Below are 19,936 nucleotides of genomic sequence, written 5' to 3' on the forward strand. Positions count from 1 at the left end.
GTGAGCGGGTTGATGTGAGCTGGTTGATGTGAGCTAGTTGATGTGAGCGGGTTGATGTGAGCTGGTTGATGTGAGCGGGTTGACGTGAGCTGGTTGATGTGAGCTGGTTGATGTGAGCTGGTTGATGTGAGCTAGTTGATGTGAGCTAGTTGATGTGAGCTGGTTGATGTGAGCTGGTTGATGTGAGCTGGTTGATGTGAGCTGGTTGATGTGAGCTGGTTGATGTGAGCTAGTTGATGTGAGCTAGTTGATGTGAGCGGGTTGATGTGAGCGGGTTGATGTGAGCTGGTTGATGTGAGCTGGTTGTTGTGAGATAGTTGATGTGAGCTAGTTGATGTGAGCTGGTTGATGTGAGCTGGTTGATGTGAGCTAGTTGATGTGAGCTAGTTGATGTGAGCGGGTTGATGTGAGCGGGTTGATGTGAGCGGGTTGATGTGAGCTGGTTGATGTGAGCTAGTTGATGTGAGCGGGTTGATGTGAGCGGGTTGATGTGAGCTGGTTGATGTGAGCGGGTTGATGTGAGCGGGTTGATGTGAGCTGGTTGATGTGAGCTAGTTGACGTGAGTGGGTTGATGTGAGCTAGTTGATGTGAGCTAGTTGATGTGAGCGGGTTGATGTGAGCGGGTTGATGTGAGCTAGTTGATGTGAGCGGGTTGATGTGAGCGGGTTGATGTGAGCTGGTTGATGTGAGCGGGTTGATGTGAGCGGGTTGATGTGAGCGGGTTGATGTGAGCTGGTTGATGTGAGATGGTTGATGTGAGGTGGTTGATGTGAGCTAGTTGATGTGAGCTAGTTGATGTGAGCGGGTTGATGTGAGCGGGTTGATGTGAGCTGGTTGATGTGAGCGGGTTGATGTGAGCGGGTTGATGTGAGGTGGTTGATGTGAGCTGGTTGATGTGAGCTGGTTGATGTGAGCTAGTTGATGTGAGCGGGTTGATGTGAGCTGGTTGATGTGAGCTAGTTGATGTGAGGTGGTTGATGTGAGCTAGTTGATGTGAGCGGGTTGATGTGAGCTGGTTGATGTGAGCTAGTTGATGTGAGGTGGTTGATGTGAGCGGGTTGATGTGAGCTGGTTGATGTGAGCGGGTTGATGTGAGCTGGTTGATGTGAGCTGGTTGATGTGAGCTAGTTGATGTGAGCGGGTTGATGTGAGCTGGTTGATGTGAGCTAGTTGATGTGAGGTGGTTGATGTGAGCTAGTTGATGTGAGCTAGTTGATGTGAGCGGGTTGATGTGAGCGGGTCGTTGTGAGCGGGTTGATGTGAGGTGGTTGATGTGAGTGGGTTGATGTGAGGTGGTTGATGTGAGCTAGTTGATGTGAGCTAGTTGATGTGAGGTGGTTGATGTGAGCTAGTTGATGTGAGCTGGTTGATGTGAGCGGGTTGATGTGAGCGGGTTGATGTGAGCGGGTTGATGTGAGGTGGTTGATGTGAGTGGGTTGATGTGAGGTGGTTGATGTGAGCTAGTTGATGTGAGCTAGTTGATGTGAGGTGGTTGATGTGAGCTAGTTGATGTGAGCTAGTTGATGTGAGGTGGTTGATGTGAGTGGGTTGATGTGAGGTGGTTGATGTGAGCTAGTTGATGTGAGGTGGTTGATGTGAGTGGGTTGATGTGAGCGGGTTGATGTGAGCGGGTTGATGTGAGCGGGTTGATGTGAGGTGGTTGATGTGAGGTGGTTGATGTGAGCGGGTTGATGTGAGCTGGTTGATGTGAGCTAGTTGATGTGAGCTGGTTGATGTGAGCGGGTTGATGTGAGCTGGTTGATGTGAGCGGGTTGATGTGAGCTGGTTGATGTGAGCTAGTTGATGTGAGCTAGTTGATGTGAGCGGGTTGATGTGAGTGGGTTGATGTGAGCAGGTTGATGTGAGGTGGTTGATGTGAGCTAGTTGATGTGAGCTGGTTGATGTGAGCGGGTTGATGTGAGCTGGTTGATGTGAGCGGGTTGATGTGAGCTGGTTGATGTGAGCTAGTTGATGTGAGCTAGTTGATGTGAGCGGGTTGATGTGAGCTGGTTGATGTGAGCGGGTTGATGTGAGCTGGTTGATGTGAGCTAGTTGATGTGAGCTAGTTGATGTGAGCGGGTTGATGTGAGCTGGTTGATGTGAGGTGGTTGATGTGAGCGGGTTGATGTGTGGTGGTTGATGTGAGCTGGTTGATGTGAGGTGGTTGATGTGAGCGGGTTGATGTGAGGTGGTTGATGTGAGCGGGTTGATGTGAGCTGGTTGATGTGAGGTGGTTGATGTGAGCGGGTTGATGTGAGCTGGTTGATGTGAGGTGGTTGATGTGAGCTGGTTGATGTGAGCTAGTTGATGTGAGGTGGTTGATGTGAGGTGGTTGATGTGAGCGGGTTGATGTGAGCTGGTTGATGTGAGGTGGTTGATGTGAGCTGGTTGATGTGAGCTGGTTGATGTGAGCTAGTTGATGTGAGCTGGTTGATGTGAGCTAGTTGATGTGAGCTAGTTGATGTGAGGTGGTTGATGTGAGCTGGTTGATGTGAGCGGGTTGATGTGAGGTGGTTGATGTGAGCTGGTTGATGTGAGGTGGTTGATGTGAGGTGGTTGATGTGAGCTAGTTGATGTGAGTGGGTTGATGTGAGCGGGTTGACGTGAGCTGGTTGATGTGAGCTAGTTGATGTGAGCGGGTTGATGTGAGCTGGTTGATGTGAGCGGGTTGATGTGAGCTGGTTGATGTGAGCTGGTTGATGTGAGCTGGTTGATGTGAGCTAGTTGATGTGAGCGAGTTGATGTGAGCTGGTTGATGTGAGCTGGTTGATGTGAGCTGGTTGATGTGAGCTGGTTGATGTGAGCTGGTTGATGTGAGCTAGTTGATGTGAGCTAGTTGATGTGAGCGGGTTGATGTGAGCGGGTTGATGTGAGCTGGTTGATGTGAGCTGGTTGTTGTGAGCTAGTTGATGTGAGCTAGTTGAGCTGAGCTGGTTGATGTGAGCTGGTTGATGTGAGCTAGTTGATGTGAGCTAGTTGATGTGAGCGGGTTGATGTGAGCGGGTTGATGTGAGCGGGTTGATGTGAGCTGGTTGATGTGAGCTAGTTGATGTGAGCGGGTTGATGTGAGCGGGTTGATGTGAGCTGGTTGATGTGAGCGGGTTGATGTGAGCGGGTTGATGTGAGCTGGTTGATGTGAGCTAGTTGATGTGAGTGGGTTGATGTGAGCTAGTTGATGTGAGCTAGTTGATGTGAGCGGGTTGATGTGAGCGGGTTGATGTGAGCTAGTTGATGTGAGCGGGTTGATGTGAGCGGGTTGATGTGAGCTGGTTGATGTGAGCGGGTTGATGTGAGCGGGTTGATGTGAGCGGGTTGATGTGAGCTGGTTGATGTGAGGTGGTTGATGTGAGGTGGTTGATGTGAGCTAGTTGATGTGAGCTAGTTGATGTGAGCGGGTTGATGTGAGCGGGTTGATGTGAGCTGGTTGATGTGAGCGGGTTGATGTGAGGTGGTTGATGTGAGCTGGTTGATGTGAGCGGGTTGATTTGAGCGGGTTGATGTGAGCGGGTTGATGTGAGCTGGTTGATGTGAGCTGGTTGATGTGAGCTGGTTGATGTGAGTGGGTTGATGTGAGGTGATTGATGTGAGCTAGTTGATGTGAGCTAGTTGATGTGAGGTGGTTGATGTGAGCTAGTTGATGTGAGCTAGTTGATGTGAGGTGGTTGATGTGAGTGGGTTGATGTGAGGTGGTTGATGTGAGCTAGTTGATGTGAGGTGGTTGATGTGAGTGGGTTGATGTGAGCGGGTTGATGTGAGCGGGTTGATGTGAGCGGGTTGATGTGAGGTGGTTGATGTGAGGTGGTTGATGTGAGCGGGTTGATGTGAGCTGGTTGATGTGAGCTAGTTGATGTGAGCTGGTTGATGTGAGCGGGTTGATGTGAGCTGGTTGATGTGAGCGGGTTGATGTGAGCTGGTTGATGTGAGCTAGTTGATGTGAGCTAGTTGATGTGAGCGGGTTGATGTGAGTGGGTTGATGTGAGCAGGTTGATGTGAGGTGGTTGATGTGAGCTAGTTGATGTGAGCTGGTTGATGTGAGCGGGTTGATGTGAGCTGGTTGATGTGAGCGGGTTGATGTGAGCTGGTTGATGTGAGCTAGTTGATGTGAGCTAGTTGATGTGAGCGGGTTGATGTGAGCTGGTTGATGTGAGCGGGTTGATGTGAGCTGGTTGATGTGAGCTAGTTGATGTGAGCTAGTTGATGTGAGCGGGTTGATGTGAGCTGGTTGATGTGAGGTGGTTGATGTGAGCGGGTTGATGTGAGGTGGTTGATGTGAGCTGGTTGATGTGAGGTGGTTGATGTGAGCGGGTTGATGTGAGGTGGTTGATGTGAGCGGGTTGATGTGAGCTGGTTGATGTGAGGTGGTTGATGTGAGCGGGTTGATGTGAGCTGGTTGATGTGAGGTGGTTGATGTGAGCTGGTTGATGTGAGCTAGTTGATGTGAGGTGGTTGATGTGAGGTGGTTGATGTGAGCGGGTTGATGTGAGCTGGTTGATGTGAGGTGGTTGATGTGAGCTGGTTGATGTGAGCTGGTTGATGTGAGCTAGTTGATGTGAGCTGGTTGATGTGAGCTAGTTGATGTGAGCTAGTTGATGTGAGGTGGTTGATGTGAGCTGGTTGATGTGAGCGGGTTGATGTGAGGTGGTTGATGTGAGCTGGTTGATGTGAGGTGGTTGATGTGAGGTGGTTGATGTGAGCTAGTTGATGTGAGTGGGTTGATGTGAGCGGGTTGATGTGAGCTGGTTGATGTGAGCTAGTTGATGTGAGCGGGTTGATGTGAGCTGGTTGATGTGAGCGGGTTGATGTGAGCTGGTTGATGTGAGCTGGTTGATGTGAGCTAGTTGATGTGAGCGAGTTGATGTGAGCTGGTTGATGTGAGCTGGTTGATGTGAGCTGGTTGATGTGAGCTGGTTGATGTGAGCTGGTTGATGTGAGCTAGTTGATGTGAGCTAGTTGATGTGAGCGGGTTGATGTGAGCGGGTTGATGTGAGCTGGTTGATGTGAGCTGGTTGTTGTGAGCTAGTTGATGTGAGCTAGTTGATGTGAGCTGGTTGATGTGAGCTGGTTGATGTGAGCTAGTTGATGTGAGCTAGTTGATGTGAGCGGGTTGATGTGAGCGGGTTGATGTGAGCGGGTTGATGTGAGCTGGTTGATGTGAGCTAGTTGATGTGAGCGGGTTGATGTGAGCGGGTTGATGTGAGCTGGTTGATGTGAGCGGGTTGATGTGAGCGGGTTGATGTGAGCTGGTTGATGTGAGCTAGTTGATGTGAGTGGGTTGATGTGAGCTAGTTGATGTGAGCTAGTTGATGTGAGCGGGTTGATGTGAGCGGGTTGATGTGAGCTAGTTGATGTGAGCGGGTTGATGTGAGCGGGTTGATGTGAGCTGGTTGATGTGAGCGGGTTGATGTGAGCGGGTTGATGTGAGCGGGTTGATGTGAGCTGGTTGATGTGAGGTGGTTGATGTGAGGTGGTTGATGTGAGCTAGTTGATGTGAGCTAGTTGATGTGAGCGGGTTGATGTGAGCGGGTTGATGTGAGCTGGTTGATGTGAGCGGGTTGATGTGAGGTGGTTGATGTGAGCTGGTTGATGTGAGCGGGTTGATTTGAGCGGGTTGATGTGAGCGGGTTGATGTGAGCTGGTTGATGTGAGCTGGTTGATGTGAGCTGGTTGATGTGAGCGGGTTGATGTGAGTTGGTTGATGTGAGCTAGTTGATGTGAGCTAGTTGATGTGAGCTGGTTGATGTGAGCGGGTTGATGTGAGCGGGTTGATGTGAGTGGGTTGATGTGAGCTGGTTGATGTGAGCTGGTTGATGTAAGCTGGTTGATGTGAGCTGGTTGATGTGAGCTAGTTGATGTGAGCGGGTTGATGTGAGCTGGTTGATGTGAGCTAGTTGATGTGAGGTGGTTGATGTGAGCTAGTTGATGTGAGCGGGTTGATGTGAGCTGGTTGATGTGAGCTAGTTGATGTGAGGTGGTTGATGTGAGCGGGTTGATGTGAGCTGGTTGATGTGAGCGGGTTGATGTGAGCTGGTTGATGTGAGCTGGTTGATGTGAGCTAGTTGATGTGAGCGGGTTGATGTGAGCTGGTTGATGTGAGCTAGTTGATGTGAGGTGGTTGATGTGAGCGGGTTGATGTGAGCTGGTTGATGTGAGCGGGTTGATGTGAGCTGGTTGATGTGAGCTGGTTGATGTGAGCTAGTTGATGTGAGCGGGTTGATGTGAGCTGGTTGATGTGAGCTCGTTGATGTGAGGTGGTTGATGTGAGCGGGTTGATGTGAGCTGGTTGATGTGAGCGGGTTGATGTGAGCGGGTTGATGTGAGGTGGTTGATGTGAGCGGGTTGATGTGAGGTGGTTGATGTGAGCTAGTTGATGTGAGGTGGTTGATGTGAGCGGGTTGATGTGAGGTGGTTGATGTGAGGTGGTTGATGTGAGCGGGTTGATGTGAGGTGGTTGATGTGAGCAGGTTGATGTGAGCGGGTTGATGTGAGCGGGTTGATGTGAGGTGGTTGATGTGAGCGGGTTGATGTGAGCGGGTTGATGTGAGCGGGTTGATGTGAGGTGGTTGGTGTGAGCGGGTTGATGTGAGGTGGTTGATGTGAGCTGGTTGATGTGAGCGGGTTGATGTGAGCGGGTTGATGTGAGCGGGTTGATGTGAGGTGCTTGATGTGAGCGGGTTGATGTGAGCGGGTTGATGTGAGCGGGTTGATGTGAGGTGGTTGATGTGAGCTGGTTGATGTGAGCGGGTTGATGTGAGCGGGTTGATGTGAGCTGGTTGATGTGAGCGGGTTGATGTGAGGTGGTTGATGTGAGCGGGTTGATGTGAGCTAGTTGATGTGAGCTGGTTGATGTGAGCTGGTTGACGTGAGCGGGTTGATGTGAGGTGGTTGATGTGAGCGGGTTGATGTGAGCTAGTTGATGTGAGCGGGTTGATGTGAGCGGGTTGATGTGAGCGGGTTGATGTGAGCGGGTTGATGTGAGGTGGTTGATGTGAGGTGGATGATGTGAGGTGGTTGATGTGAGCGGGTTGATGTGAGGTGGTTGATGTGAGCGGGTTGATGTGAGCTAGTTGATGTGAGGTGGTTGATGTGAGCTAGTTGATGTGAGCGGGTTGATGTGAGCTAGTTGATGTGAGCGGGTTGATGTGAGCGGGTTGATGTGAGCGGGTTGATGTGAGCGGGTTGATGTGAGGTGGTTGATGTGAGCTGGTTGATGTGAGCTGGTTGATGTGAGCGGGTTGATGTGAGGTGGTTGATGTGAGCGGGTTGATGTGAGCGGGTTGATGTGAGGTGGTTGATGTGAGGTGGTTGATGTGAGCTAGTTGATGTGAGCGGGTTGATGTGAGGTGGTTGATGTGAGGTGGTTGATGTGAGTGGGTTGATGTGAGCGGGTTGATGTGAGCGGGTTGATGTGAGGTGGTTGATGTGAGCTGGTTGATGTGAGCTGGTTGATGTGAGCGGGTTGATGTGAGGTGGTTGATGTGAGGTGGTTGATGTGAGCGGGTTGATGTGAGGTGGTTGATGTGAGCGGGTTGATGTGAGCTGGTTGATGTGAGGTGGTTGATGTGAGGTGGTTGATGTGAGGTGGTTGATGTGAGCGGGTTGATGTGAGGTGGTTGATGTGAGGTGGTTGATGTGAGCGGGTTGATGTGAGGTGGTTGATGTGAGGTGGTTGATGTGAGCTGGTTGATGTGAGCGGGTTGATGTGAGGTGGTTGATGTGAGCGGGTTGATGTGAGGTGGTTGATGTGAGGTGGTTGATGTGAGGTGGTTGATGTGAGCGGGTTGATGTGACTGGGTTGATGTGAGGTGGTTGATGTGAGGTGGTTGATGTGAGGTGGTTGATGTGAGCTCGTTGATGTGAGCTAGTTGATGTGAGCGGGTTGATGTGAGTGGGTTGATGTGAGCTAGTTGATGTGAGCGGGTTGATGTGAGGTGGTTGATGTGAGGTGGTTGATGTGAGCGGGTTGATGTCAGGTGGTTGATGTGAGGTGGTTGATGTGAGCTGGTTGATGTGAGCGGGTTGATGTGAGGTGGTTGATGTGAGCGGGTTGATGTGAGGTGGTTGATGTGAGGTGGTTGATGTGAGGTGGTTGATGTGAGGTGGTTGATGTGAGCTGGTTGATGTGAGTGGGTTGATGTGAGGTGGTTGGTGTGAGGTGGTTGATGTGAGGTGGTTGATGTGAGCGGGTTGATGTGAGTGGGTTGATGTGAGGTGGTTGATGTGAGGTGGTTGATGTGAGGTGGTTGATGTGAGGTGGTTGATGTGAGCGGGTTGATGTGAGCGGGTTGATGTGAGGTGGTTGATGTGAGGTGGTTGATGTGAGGTGGTTGATGTGAGCTGGTTGATGTGAGTGGGTTGATGTGAGGTGGTTGATGTGAGGTGGTTGATGTGAGGTGGTTGATGTGAGCGGGTTGATGTGAGTGGGTTGATGTGAGGTGGTTGATGTGAGGTGGTTGATGTGAGGTGGTTGATGTGAGCTGGTTGATGTGAGCTAGTTGATGTGAGCGGGTTGATGTGAGTGGGTTGATGTGAGCTAGTTGATGTGAGCGGGTTGATGTGAGTGGGTTGATGTGAGGTGGTTGATGTGAGGTGGTTGATGTGAGGTGGTTGATGTGAGCTGGTTGATGTGAGTGGGTTGATGTGAGGTGGTTGATGTGAGGTGGTTGATGTGAGGTGGTTGATGTGAGCGGGTTGATGTGAGTGGGTTGATGTGAGGTGGTTGATGTGAGGTGGTTGATGTGAGGTGGTTGATGTGAGCTGGTTGATGTGAGCGGGTTGATGTGAGGTGGTTGATGTGAGGTGGTTGATGTGAGGTGGTTGATGTGAGCGGGTTGATGTGAGTGGGTTGATGTGAGGTGGTTGATGTGAGGTGGTTGATGTGAGCTGGTTGATGTGAGCTGGTTGATGTGAGTGGGTTGATGTGAGGTGGTTGATGTGAGTGGGTTGATGTGAGCGGGTTGATGTGAGCGGGTTGATGTGAGCGGGTTGATGTGAGCGGGTTGATGTGAGCGGGTTGATGTGAGCGGGTTGATGTGAGCGGGTTGATGTGAGGTGGTTGATGTGAGCGGGTTGATGTGAGCGGGTTGATGTGAGCGGGTTGATGTGAGGTGGTTGATGTGAGCTAGTTGATGTGAGCTGGTTGATGTGAGCTAGTTGATGTGAGCGGGTTGATGTGAGCGGGTTGATGTGAGCGGGTTGATGTGAGCTGGTTGATGTGAGCGGGTTGATGTGAGCGGGTTGATGTGAGCTGGTTGATGTGAGCTGGTTGATGTGAGCTGGTTGATGTGAGCTAGTTGATGTGAGCGGGTTGATGTGAGCTGGTTGATGTGAGCTAGTTGATGTGAGGTGGTTGATGTGAGCGGGTTGATGTGAGCTGGTTGATGTGAGCGGGTTGATGTGAGCGGGTTGATGTGAGGTGGTTGATGTGAGCGGGTTGATGTGAGGTGGTTGATGTGAGCGGGTTGATGTGAGGTGGTTGATGTGAGGTGGTTGATGTGAGCGGGTTGATGTGAGGTGGTTGATGTGAGCGGGTTGATGTGAGCGGGTTGATGTGAGCGGGTTGATGTGAGGTGGTTGATGTGAGGTGGTTGATGTGAGCGGGTTGATGTGAGCGGGTTGATGTGAGGTGGTTGATGTGAGCGGGTTGATGTGAGGTGGTTGATGTGAGCTGGTTGATGTGAGCGGGTTGATGTGAGCGGGTTGATGTGAGCGGGTTGATGTGAGGTGGTTGATGTGAGCGGGTTGATGTGAGCGGGTTGATGTGAGCGGGTTGATGTGAGGTGGTTGATGTGAGCTGGTTGATGTGAGCGGGTTGATGTGAGCGGGTTGATGTGAGCTGGTTGATGTGAGCGGGTTGATGTGAGGTGGTTGATGTGAGCGGGTTGATGTGAGCTAGTTGATGTGAGCTGGTTGATGTGAGCTGGTTGATGTGAGCGGGTTGATGTGAGGTGGTTGATGTGAGGTGGTTGATGTGAGCGGGTTGATGTGAGCTAGTTGATGTGAGCGGGTTGATGTGAGCGGGTTGATGTGAGCGGGTTGATGTGAGCGGGTTGATGTGAGGTGGTTGATGTGAGCTAGTTGATGTGAGCTAGTTGATGTGAGCTAGTTGATGTGAGCTGGTTGATGTGAGCGGGTTGATGTGAGCGGGTTGATGTGAGGTGGTTGATGTGAGCTAGTTGATGTGAGCTAGTTGATGTGAGCTGGTTGATGTGAGCGGGTTGATGTGAGCTGGTTGATGTGAGCGGGTTGATGTGAGCTAGTTGATGTGAGGTGGTTGATGTGAGCGGGTTGATGTGAGCTGGTTGATGTGAGTGGGTTGATGTGAGCGGGTTGATGTGAGGTGGTTGATGTGAGGTGGTTGATGTGAGCGGGTTGATGTGAGCGGGTTGATGTGAGCGGGTTGATGTGAGCGGGTTGATGTGAGCTGGTTGATGTGAGCGGGTTGATGTGAGCTGGTTGATGTGAGGTGGTTGGTGTGAGGTGGTTGATGTGAGGTGGTTGATGTGAGGTGGTTGATGTGAGCGGGTTGATGTGAGGTGGTTGATGTGAGGTGGTTGATGTGAGGTGGTTGATGTGAGGTGGTTGATGTGAGCTGGTTGATGTGAGGTGGTTGATGTGAGGTGGTTGATGTGAGGTGGTTGATGTGAGCTGGTTGATGTGAGTGGGTTGATGTGAGGTGGTTGATGTGAGTGGGTTGATGTGAGCGGGTTGATGTGAGCGGGTTGATGTGAGGTGGTTGATGTGAGGTGGTTGATGTGAGCGGGTTGATGTGAGCGGGTTGATGTGAGGTGGTTGATGTGAGGTGGTTGATGTGAGCTAGTTGATGTGAGCGGGTTGATGTGAGCGGGTTGATGTGAGGTGGTTGATGTGAGCGGGTTGATGTGAGGTGGTTGATGTGAGCTAGTTGATGTGAGCGGGTTGATGTGAGCGGGTTGATGTGAGGTGGTTGATGTGAGCTGGTTGATGTGAGGTGGTTGATGTGAGGTGGTTGATGTGAGCGGGTTGATGTGAGGTGGTTGATGTGAGCGGGTTGATGTGAGCTAGTTGATGTGAGGTGGTTGATGTGAGCTAGTTGATGTGAGCGGGTTGATGTGAGCTAGTTGATGTGAGCGGGTTGATGTGAGCGGGTTGATGTGAGCGGGTTGATGTGAGCGGGTTGATGTGAGGTGGTTGATGTGAGCTGGTTGATGTGAGCTGGTTGATGTGAGCGGGTTGATGTGAGGTGGTTGATGTGAGCGGGTTGATGTGAGCGGGTTGATGTGAGGTGGTTGATGTGAGGTGGTTGATGTGAGCTAGTTGATGTGAGCGGGTTGATGTGAGGTGGTTGATGTGAGGTGGTTGATGTGAGTGGGTTGATGTGAGCGGGTTGATGTGAGCGGGTTGATGTGAGGTGGTTGATGTGAGGTGGTTGATGTGAGCGGGTTGATGTGAGCGGGTTGATGTGAGGTGGTTGATGTGAGGTGGTTGATGTGAGCGGGTTGATGTGAGGTGGTTGATGTGAGCGGGTTGATGTGAGCTGGTTGATGTGAGGTGGTTGATGTGAGGTGGTTGATGTGAGGTGGTTGATGTGAGCGGGTTGATGTGAGGTGGTTGATGTGAGGTGGTTGATGTGAGCGGGTTGATGTGAGGTGGTTGATGTGAGGTGGTTGATGTGAGCTGGTTGATGTGAGCGGGTTGATGTGAGGTGGTTGATGTGAGCGGGTTGATGTGAGGTGGTTGATGTGAGGTGGTTGATGTGAGGTGGTTGATGTGAGCGGGTTGATGTGAGTGGGTTGATGTGAGGTGGTTGATGTGAGGTGGTTGATGTGAGGTGGTTGATGTGAGCTGGTTGATGTGAGTGGGTTGATGTGAGGTGGTTGATGTGAGGTGGTTGATGTGAGGTGGTTGATGTGAGCGGGTTGATGTGAGTGGGTTGATGTGAGGTGGTTGATGTGAGGTGGTTGATGTGAGGTGGTTGATGTGAGCTCGTTGATGTGAGCGGGTTGATGTGAGGTGGTTGATGTGAGGTGGTTGATGTGAGCGGGTTGATGTGAGGTGGTTGATGTGAGGTGGTTGATGTGAGCTGGTTGATGTGAGCGGGTTGATGTGAGGTGGTTGATGTGAGCGGGTTGATGTGAGGTGGTTGATGTGAGGTGGTTGATGTGAGGTGGTTGATGTGAGGTGGTTGATGTGAGCTGGTTGATGTGAGTGGGTTGATGTGAGGTGGTTGATGTGAGGTGGTTGATGTGAGGTGGTTGATGTGAGCGGGTTGATGTGAGTGGGTTGATGTGAGGTGGTTGATGTGTGGTGGTTGATGTGAGGTGGTTGATGTGAGGTGGTTGATGTGAGCGGGTTGATGTGAGTGGGTTGATGTGAGGTGGTTGATGTGAGGTGGTTGATGTGAGGTGGTTGATGTGAGCTGGTTGATGTGAGTGGGTTGATGTGAGTGGGTTGATGTGAGGTGGTTGATGTGAGGTGGTTGATGTGAGGTGGTTGATGTGAGCTGGTTGATGTGAGCTAGTTGATGTGAGCGGGTTGATGTGAGTGGGTTGATGTGAGCTAGTTGATGTGAGCGGGTTGATGTGAGTGGGTTGATGTGAGGTGGTTGATGTGAGGTGGTTGATGTGAGGTGGTTGATGTGAGCTGGTTGATGTGAGTGGGTTGATGTGAGGTGGTTGATGTGAGGTGGTTGATGTGAGGTGGTTGATGTGAGCGCGTTGATGTGAGTGGGTTGATCTGAGGTGGTTGATGTGAGGTGGTTGATGTGAGGTGGTTGATGTGAGCTGGTTGATGTGAGCGGGTTGATGTGAGGTGGTTGATGTGAGGTGGTTGATGTGAGGTGGTTGATGTGAGCGGGTTGATGTGAGTGGGATGATGTGAGGTGGTTGATGTGAGGTGGTTGATGTGAGGTGGTTGATGTGAGCTGGTTGATGTGAGTGGGATGATGTGAGGTGGTTGATGTGAGTGGGTTGATGTGAGCGGGTTGATGTGAGCGGGTTGATGTGAGCGGGTTGATGTGAGCGGGTTGATGTGAGCGGGTTGATGTGAGGTGGTTGATGTGAGGTGGTTGATGTGAGCGGGTTGATGTGAGTGGGTTGATGTGAGGTGGTTGATGTGAGGTGGTTGATGTGAGGTGGTTGATGTGAGCTGGTTGATGTGAGCTAGTTGATGTGAGCGGGTTGATGTGAGTGGGTTGATGTGAGCTAGTTGATGTGAGCGGGTTGATGTGAGTGGGTTGATGTGAGGTGGTTGATGTGAGGTGGTTGATGTGAGGTGGTTGATGTGAGCTGGTTGATGTGAGTGGGTTGATGTGAGGTGGTTGATGTGAGGTGGTTGATGTGAGGTGGTTGATGTGAGCGGGTTGATGTGAGTGGGTTGATGTGAGGTGGTTGATGTGAGGTGGTTGATGTGAGGTGGTTGATGTGAGCTGGTTGATGTGAGCGGGTTGATGTGAGGTGGTTGATGTGAGGTGGTTGATGTGAGGTGGTTGATGTGAGCGGGTTGATGTGAGTGGATTGATGTGAGCTGGTTGATGTGAGCTGGTTGATGTGAGTGGGTTGATGTGAGGTGGTTGATGTGAGTGGGTTGATGTGAGCGGGTTGATGTGAGCGGGTTGATGTGAGCGGGTTGATGTGAGCGGGTTGATGTGAGCGGGTTGATGTGAGCGGGTTGATGTGAGCGGGTTGATGTGAGGTGGTTGATGTGAGCGGGTTGATGTGAGCGGGTTGATGTGAGCGGGTTGATGTGAGGTGGTTGATGTGAGCTAGTTGATGTGAGCTGGTTGATGTGAGCTAGTTGATGTGAGCGGGTTGATGTGAGCGGGTTGATGTGAGCGGGTTGATGTGAGCTGGTTGATGTGAGCGGGTTGATGTGAGCGGGTTGATGTGAGCTGGTTGATGTGAGCTGGTTGATGTGAGCTGGTTGATGTGAGCTAGTTGATGTGAGCGGGTTGATGTGAGCTGGTTGATGTGAGCTAGTTGATGTGAGGTGGTTGATGTGAGCGGGTTGATGTGAGCTGGTTGATGTGAGCGGGTTGATGTGAGCGGGTTGATGTGAGGTGGTTGATGTGAGCGGGTTGATGTGAGGTGGTTGATGTGAGCGGGTTGATGTGAGGTGGTTGATGTGAGGTGGTTGATGTGAGCGGGTTGATGTGAGGTGGTTGATGTGAGCGGGTTGATGTGAGCGGGTTGATGTGAGCGGGTTGATGTGAGGTGGTTGATGTGAGGTGGTTGATGTGAGCGGGTTGATGTGAGCGGGTTGATGTGAGGTGGTTGATGTGAGCGGGTTGATGTGAGGTGGTTGATGTGAGCTGGTTGATGTGAGCGGGTTGATGTGAGCGGGTTGATGTGAGCGGGTTGATGTGAGGTGGTTGATGTGAGCGGGTTGATGTGAGCGGGTTGATGTGAGCGGGTTGATGTGAGGTGGTTGATGTGAGCTGGTTGATGTGAGCGGGTTGATGTGAGCGGGTTGATGTGAGCTGGTTGATGTGAGCGGGTTGATGTGAGGTGGTTGATGTGAGCGGGTTGATGTGAGCTAGTTGATGTGAGCTGGTTGATGTGAGCTGGTTGATGTGAGCGGGTTGATGTGAGGTGGTTGATGTGAGGTGGTTGATGTGAGCGGGTTGATGTGAGCTAGTTGATGTGAGCGGGTTGATGTGAGCGGGTTGATGTGAGCGGGTTGATGTGAGCGGGTTGATGTGAGGTGGTTGATGTGAGCTAGTTGATGTGAGCTAGTTGATGTGAGCTAGTTGATGTGAGCTGGTTGATGTGAGCGGGTTGATGTGAGCGGGTTGATGTGAGGTGGTTGATGTGAGCTAGTTGATGTGAGCTAGTTGATGTGAGCTGGTTGATGTGAGCGGGTTGATGTGAGCTGGTTGATGTGAGCGGGTTGATGTGAGCTAGTTGATGTGAGGTGGTTGATGTGAGCGGGTTGATGTGAGCTGGTTGATGTGAGTGGGTTGATGTGAGCGGGTTGATGTGAGGTGGTTGATGTGAGGTGGTTGATGTGAGCGGGTTGATGTGAGCGGGTTGATGTGAGCGGGTTGATGTGAGCGGGTTGATGTGAGCTGGTTGATGTGAGCGGGTTGATGTGAGCTGGTTGATGTGAGGTGGTTGGTGTGAGGTGGTTGATGTGAGGTGGTTGATGTGAGGTGGTTGATGTGAGCGGGTTGATGTGAGGTGGTTGATGTGAGGTGGTTGATGTGAGGTGGTTGATGTGAGGTGGTTGATGTGAGCTGGTTGATGTGAGGTGGTTGATGTGAGGTGGTTGATGTGAGGTGGTTGATGTGAGCTCGTTGATGTGAGTGGGTTGATGTGAGGTGGTTGATGTGAGTGGGTTGATGTGAGCGGGTTGATGTGAGCGGGTTGATGTGAGGTGGTTGATGTGAGGTGGTTGATGTGAGCGGGTTGATGTGAGCGGGTTGATGTGAGGTGGTTGATGTGAGGTGGTTGATGTGAGCTAGTTGATGTGAGCGGGTTGATGTGAGCGGGTTGATGTGAGGTGGTTGATGTGAGCGGGTTGATGTGAGGTGGTTGATGTGAGCTAGTTGATGTGAGCGGGTTGATGTGAGCGGGTTGATGTGAGGTGGTTGATGTGAGCTGGTTGATGTGAGGTGGTTGATGTGAGGTGGTTGATGTGAGCGGGTTGATGTGAGGTGGTTGATGTGAGCGGGTTGATGTGAGCTAGTTGATGTGAGGTGGTTGATGTGAGCTAGTTGATGTGAGCGGGTTGATGTGAGCTAGTTGATGTGAGCGGGTTGATGTGAGCGGGTTGATGTGAGCGGGTTGATGTGAGCGGGTTGATGTGAGGTGGTTGATGTGAGCTGGTTGATGTGAGCTGGTTGATGTGAGCGGGTTGATGTGAGGTGGTTGATGTGAGCGGGTTGATGTGAGCGGGTTGATGTGAGGTGGTTGATGTGAGGTGGTTGATGTGAGCTAGTTGATGTGAGCGGGTTGATGTGAGGTGGTTGATGTGAGGTGGTTGATGTGAGTGGGTTGATGTGAGCGGGTTGATGTGAGCGGGTTGATGTGAGGTGGTTGATGTGAGGTGGTTGATGTGAGCGGGTTGATGTGAGCGGGTTGATGTGAGGTGGTTGATGTGAGGTGGTTGATGTGAGCGGGTTGATGTGAGGTGGTTGATGTGAGCGGGTTGATGTGAGCTGGTTGATGTGAGGTGGTTGATGTGAGGTGGTTGATGTGAGGTGGTTGATGTGAGCGGGTTGATGTGAGGTGGTTGATGTGAGGTGGTTGATGTGAGCGGGTTGATGTGAGGTGGTTGATGTGAGGTGGTTGATGTGAGCTGGTTGATGTGAGCGGGTTGATGTGAGGTGGTTGATGTGAGCGGGTTGATGTGAGGTGGTTGATGTGAGGTGGTTGATGTGAGGTGGTTGATGTGAGCGGGTTGATGTGAGTGGGTTGATGTGAGGTGGTTGATGTGAGGTGGTTGATGTGAGGTGGTTGATGTGAGCTGGTTGATGTGAGTGGGTTGATGTGAGGTGGTTGATGTGAGGTGGTTGATGTGAGGTGGTTGATGTGAGCGGGTTGATGTGAGTGGGTTGATGTGAGGTGGTTGATGTGAGGTGGTTGATGTGAGGTGGTTGATGTGAGCTCGTTGATGTGAGCGGGTTGATGTGAGGTGGTTGATGTGAGGTGGTTGATGTGAGCGGGTTGATGTGAGGTGGTTGATGTGAGGTGGTTGATGTGAGCTGGTTGATGTGAGCGGGTTGATGTGAGGTGGTTGATGTGAGCGGGTTGATGTGAGGTGGTTGATGTGAGGTGGTTGATGTGAGGTGGTTGATGTGAGGTGGTTGATGTGAGCTGGTTGATGTGAGTGGGTTGATGTGAGGTGGTTGATGTGAGGTGGTTGATGTGAGGTGGTTGATGTGAGCGGGTTGATGTGAGTGGGTTGATGTGAGGTGGTTGATGTGTGGTGGTTGATGTGAGGTGGTTGATGTGAGGTGGTTGATGTGAGCGGGTTGATGTGAGTGGGTTGATGTGAGGTGGTTGATGTGAGGTGGTTGATGTGAGGTGGTTGATGTGAGCTGGTTGATGTGAGTGGGTTGATGTGAGTGGGTTGATGTGAGGTGGTTGATGTGAGGTGGTTGATGTGAGGTGGTTGATGTGAGCTGGTTGATGTGAGCTAGTTGATGTGAGCGGGTTGATGTGAGTGGGTTGATGTGAGCTAGTTGATGTGAGCGGGTTGATGTGAGTGGGTTGATGTGAGGTGGTTGATGTGAGGTGGTTGATGTGAGGTGGTTGATGTGAGCTGGTTGATGTGAGTGGGTTGATGTGAGGTGGTTGATGTGAGGTGGTTGATGTGAGGTGGTTGATGTGAGCGCGTTGATGTGAGTGGGTTGATCTGAGGTGGTTGATGTGAGGTGGTTGATGTGAGGTGGTTGATGTGAGCTGGTTGATGTGAGCGGGTTGATGTGAGGTGGTTGATGTGAGGTGGTTGATGTGAGGTGGTTGATGTGAGCGGGTTGATGTGAGTGGGTTGATGTGAGGTGGTTGATGTGAGGTGGTTGATGTGAGGTGGTTGATGTGAGCTGGTTGATGTGAGTGGGTTGATGTGAGGTGGTTGATGTGAGTGGGTTGATGTGAGCGGGTTGATGTGAGCGGGTTGATGTGAGCGGGTTGATGTGAGCGGGTTGATGTGAGCGGGTTGATGTGAGCGGGTTGATGTGAGGTGGTTGATGAGAGCGGGTTGATGTGAGCGGGTTGATGTGAGCGGGTTGATGTGAGTGGGTTGATGTGAGCGGGTTGATGTGAGCTGGTTGATGTGAGCGGGTTGATGTGAGCGGGTTGATGTGAGCTGGTTGATGTGAGCGGGTTGATGTGAGCGGGTTGATGTGAGCTAGTTGATGTGAGCGGGTTGATGTGAGCGGGTTGATGTGAGTGGGTTGATGTGAGCTGGTTGATGTGAGCGGGTTGATGTGAGCGGGTTGATGTGAGCGGGTTGATGTGAGCTGGTTGATGTGAGCGGGTTGATGTGAGTGGGTTGATGTGAGTGGGTTGATGTGAGCTGGTTGATGTGAGCGGGTTGATGTGAGTGGGTTGATGTGAGTGGGTTGATGTGAGCGGGTTGATGTGAGCGGGTTGATGTGAGCTGGTTGATGTGAGCTGGTTACTATTATCGGGCAGTTCCTGTTGCCATACTGACCTTATGTTGAGTCAGCTTCTCTTCACTTTCATGGCTCGTTGCTGCTTTAGCTGAAGAGAATTCTGACAGCTTCTTTTCGGCCTGGTTCATCAGAGCGATGACCTGCTGCCTGCTCTCCTGGTACTCGTGCCACTGGGTCACACATCTGGGGAAATGGGCCAGAACCACACTAATCAGTCCTTATTTTCCAAAATCTAGTCAGCGCTCCCTGGAGCAGTGCTGATCTGACACAGTCAGCGGAGTGCTGACATCACCAGTAGCAAATCTCACTCGACCATGCCAAGGTGTGCCAACAATTAGGCAGCTTGTGTCATGAATGGAAGGGGAGGGGAATCATCGAGATATACAGCATGGAAACAGGCCCTTAGGCCCAACTCGTCCATGCTGGCCAGGTTTCCTAAACTGAACCAGTCCCATTTGCCTATGTTTGGCCCCTATCCCTCGAAACCTTTCCCATCCATGTACCCGTCCTAATGTCTTTTAAATGTTGTAATTGTACCCGCCTCTACCCCCTCCTCTGGCAGCTCATTCCATACACGCACCACCCTCTGTGTGAAAAGGTTGCCCCTCAGGTCCCTTTTAAACCTTTCCCGTCTCACCTTAAACCTATGCCCTCTAGAATAGAATCATAGAATCCCACAGTGCAGAAGGAGGCCATTCAGCCGATCGAGTCTGCACCAACCACAATCCCACCCAGGCCCGATCCCCCCACGCCGACACTATAGTTAAGAAAGCCCCACCAACGCCTTTACTATCTCAGAAGACTAAGGAAATTTGGCATGTCAGCTACGACTCTCACCAACTTTTACAGATGCACCACAGAAAGCATTCTTTCTGGTTGTATCACAGCTTGGTCTGGCTCCTGCTCTGCCCAAGACCGCAAGGAACTACAAAGGGTTGTGAATGTAGCCCAATCCATCACGCAAACCAGCCTCCCATCCATTGATTCTGTCTACACTTCCCGCTGCCTCGGGGAAAAGCAGCCAGCATAATTAAGGACCCCACGCACCCCAAACATTCTCTCTTCCACCTTCTTCCATCGAGAAAAAGATATAAAAGTCTGAGGTCACGTACCAACCGACTCAAGAACAGCTTCTTCCCTGCTGCTGTCAGACTTTTGAATGGACTTACCTTGCATTAAGTTGATCCTTCTCTACGCCCTAGCTATGACTGTAACACTACATTCTGCACTCTCTCATTTCCTTCTCTATGAACGGTATGCTTTGTCTGTATAGCACGCAAGAAACAATACTTTTCACTGTATGTTGATACATGTGACAATAATAAATCAAACCAAAATCAAATCAAATAATCTCATACATTTACCCATGCTAGTCCCCTGACACTAATGGGCAATTTAGCATGGCCAATCCACTTGACCCACACTTCTTTGGGCTTCCCCCTACCCCACGGAAAAGACCTGGAGAAACTATATTGATTTTCATATCAGCGATAAAGTATCTCCCAGTCTCACGGTGGGACAACCCATTCATGCCCACTGCAACAGGGTCTCAGGATATACAATAAACAGCTTCATTTGAGGAGCTAGCATCACCCCGGGCTGAATGGTCTCTTTTTATAATTTGGTGACTCCAGACCCTTCAGTCCATCAATGCGAAGAACTCATCACACCGTCAGTCAAATGGAAGCAACTGCTCAAATTCAGACAGTTGTCAACGAAACGCAGATCAAATTATTTGAAGTTATCACATAAATGGCAAACGACAAGAATGACAAGGGAATCTGCATTTGGTTAAGGAAAGAGAATTGACCGGGAAACCAGGAAAACTCTGCCTTCTTTAA

The 19,936-nt window shown here is 51.1% G+C and overlaps 2 protein-coding genes across 6 annotated transcripts in view; one reads left to right on the plus strand and one right to left on the minus strand.

Annotated features, from left to right (window-relative positions):
• esr1 (estrogen receptor 1) overlaps positions 1-19,936 on the plus strand; it is an 887,250-nt gene that overhangs the window by 770,815 nt on the left and 96,499 nt on the right. The gene's annotated exons all lie outside the window — the stretch shown is intronic.
• Positions 1-19,936, minus strand: part of LOC144504750 (nesprin-1-like) — a 603,924-nt gene that overhangs the window by 248,577 nt on the left and 335,411 nt on the right. Inside the window, exon 77 of the mRNA XM_078230493.1 lies at positions 18,134-18,278. Within this exon, the coding sequence (XP_078086619.1) occupies positions 18,134-18,278 (145 nt within the window). The remainder of the gene's footprint in view (positions 1-18,133; positions 18,279-19,936) is intronic.

The sequence above is a fragment of the Mustelus asterias genome, chromosome 15 (assembly GCF_964213995.1).
Source record: "Mustelus asterias chromosome 15, sMusAst1.hap1.1, whole genome shotgun sequence".
In the NCBI taxonomy this organism is placed as follows: Eukaryota; Metazoa; Chordata; class Chondrichthyes; order Carcharhiniformes; family Triakidae; genus Mustelus; species Mustelus asterias.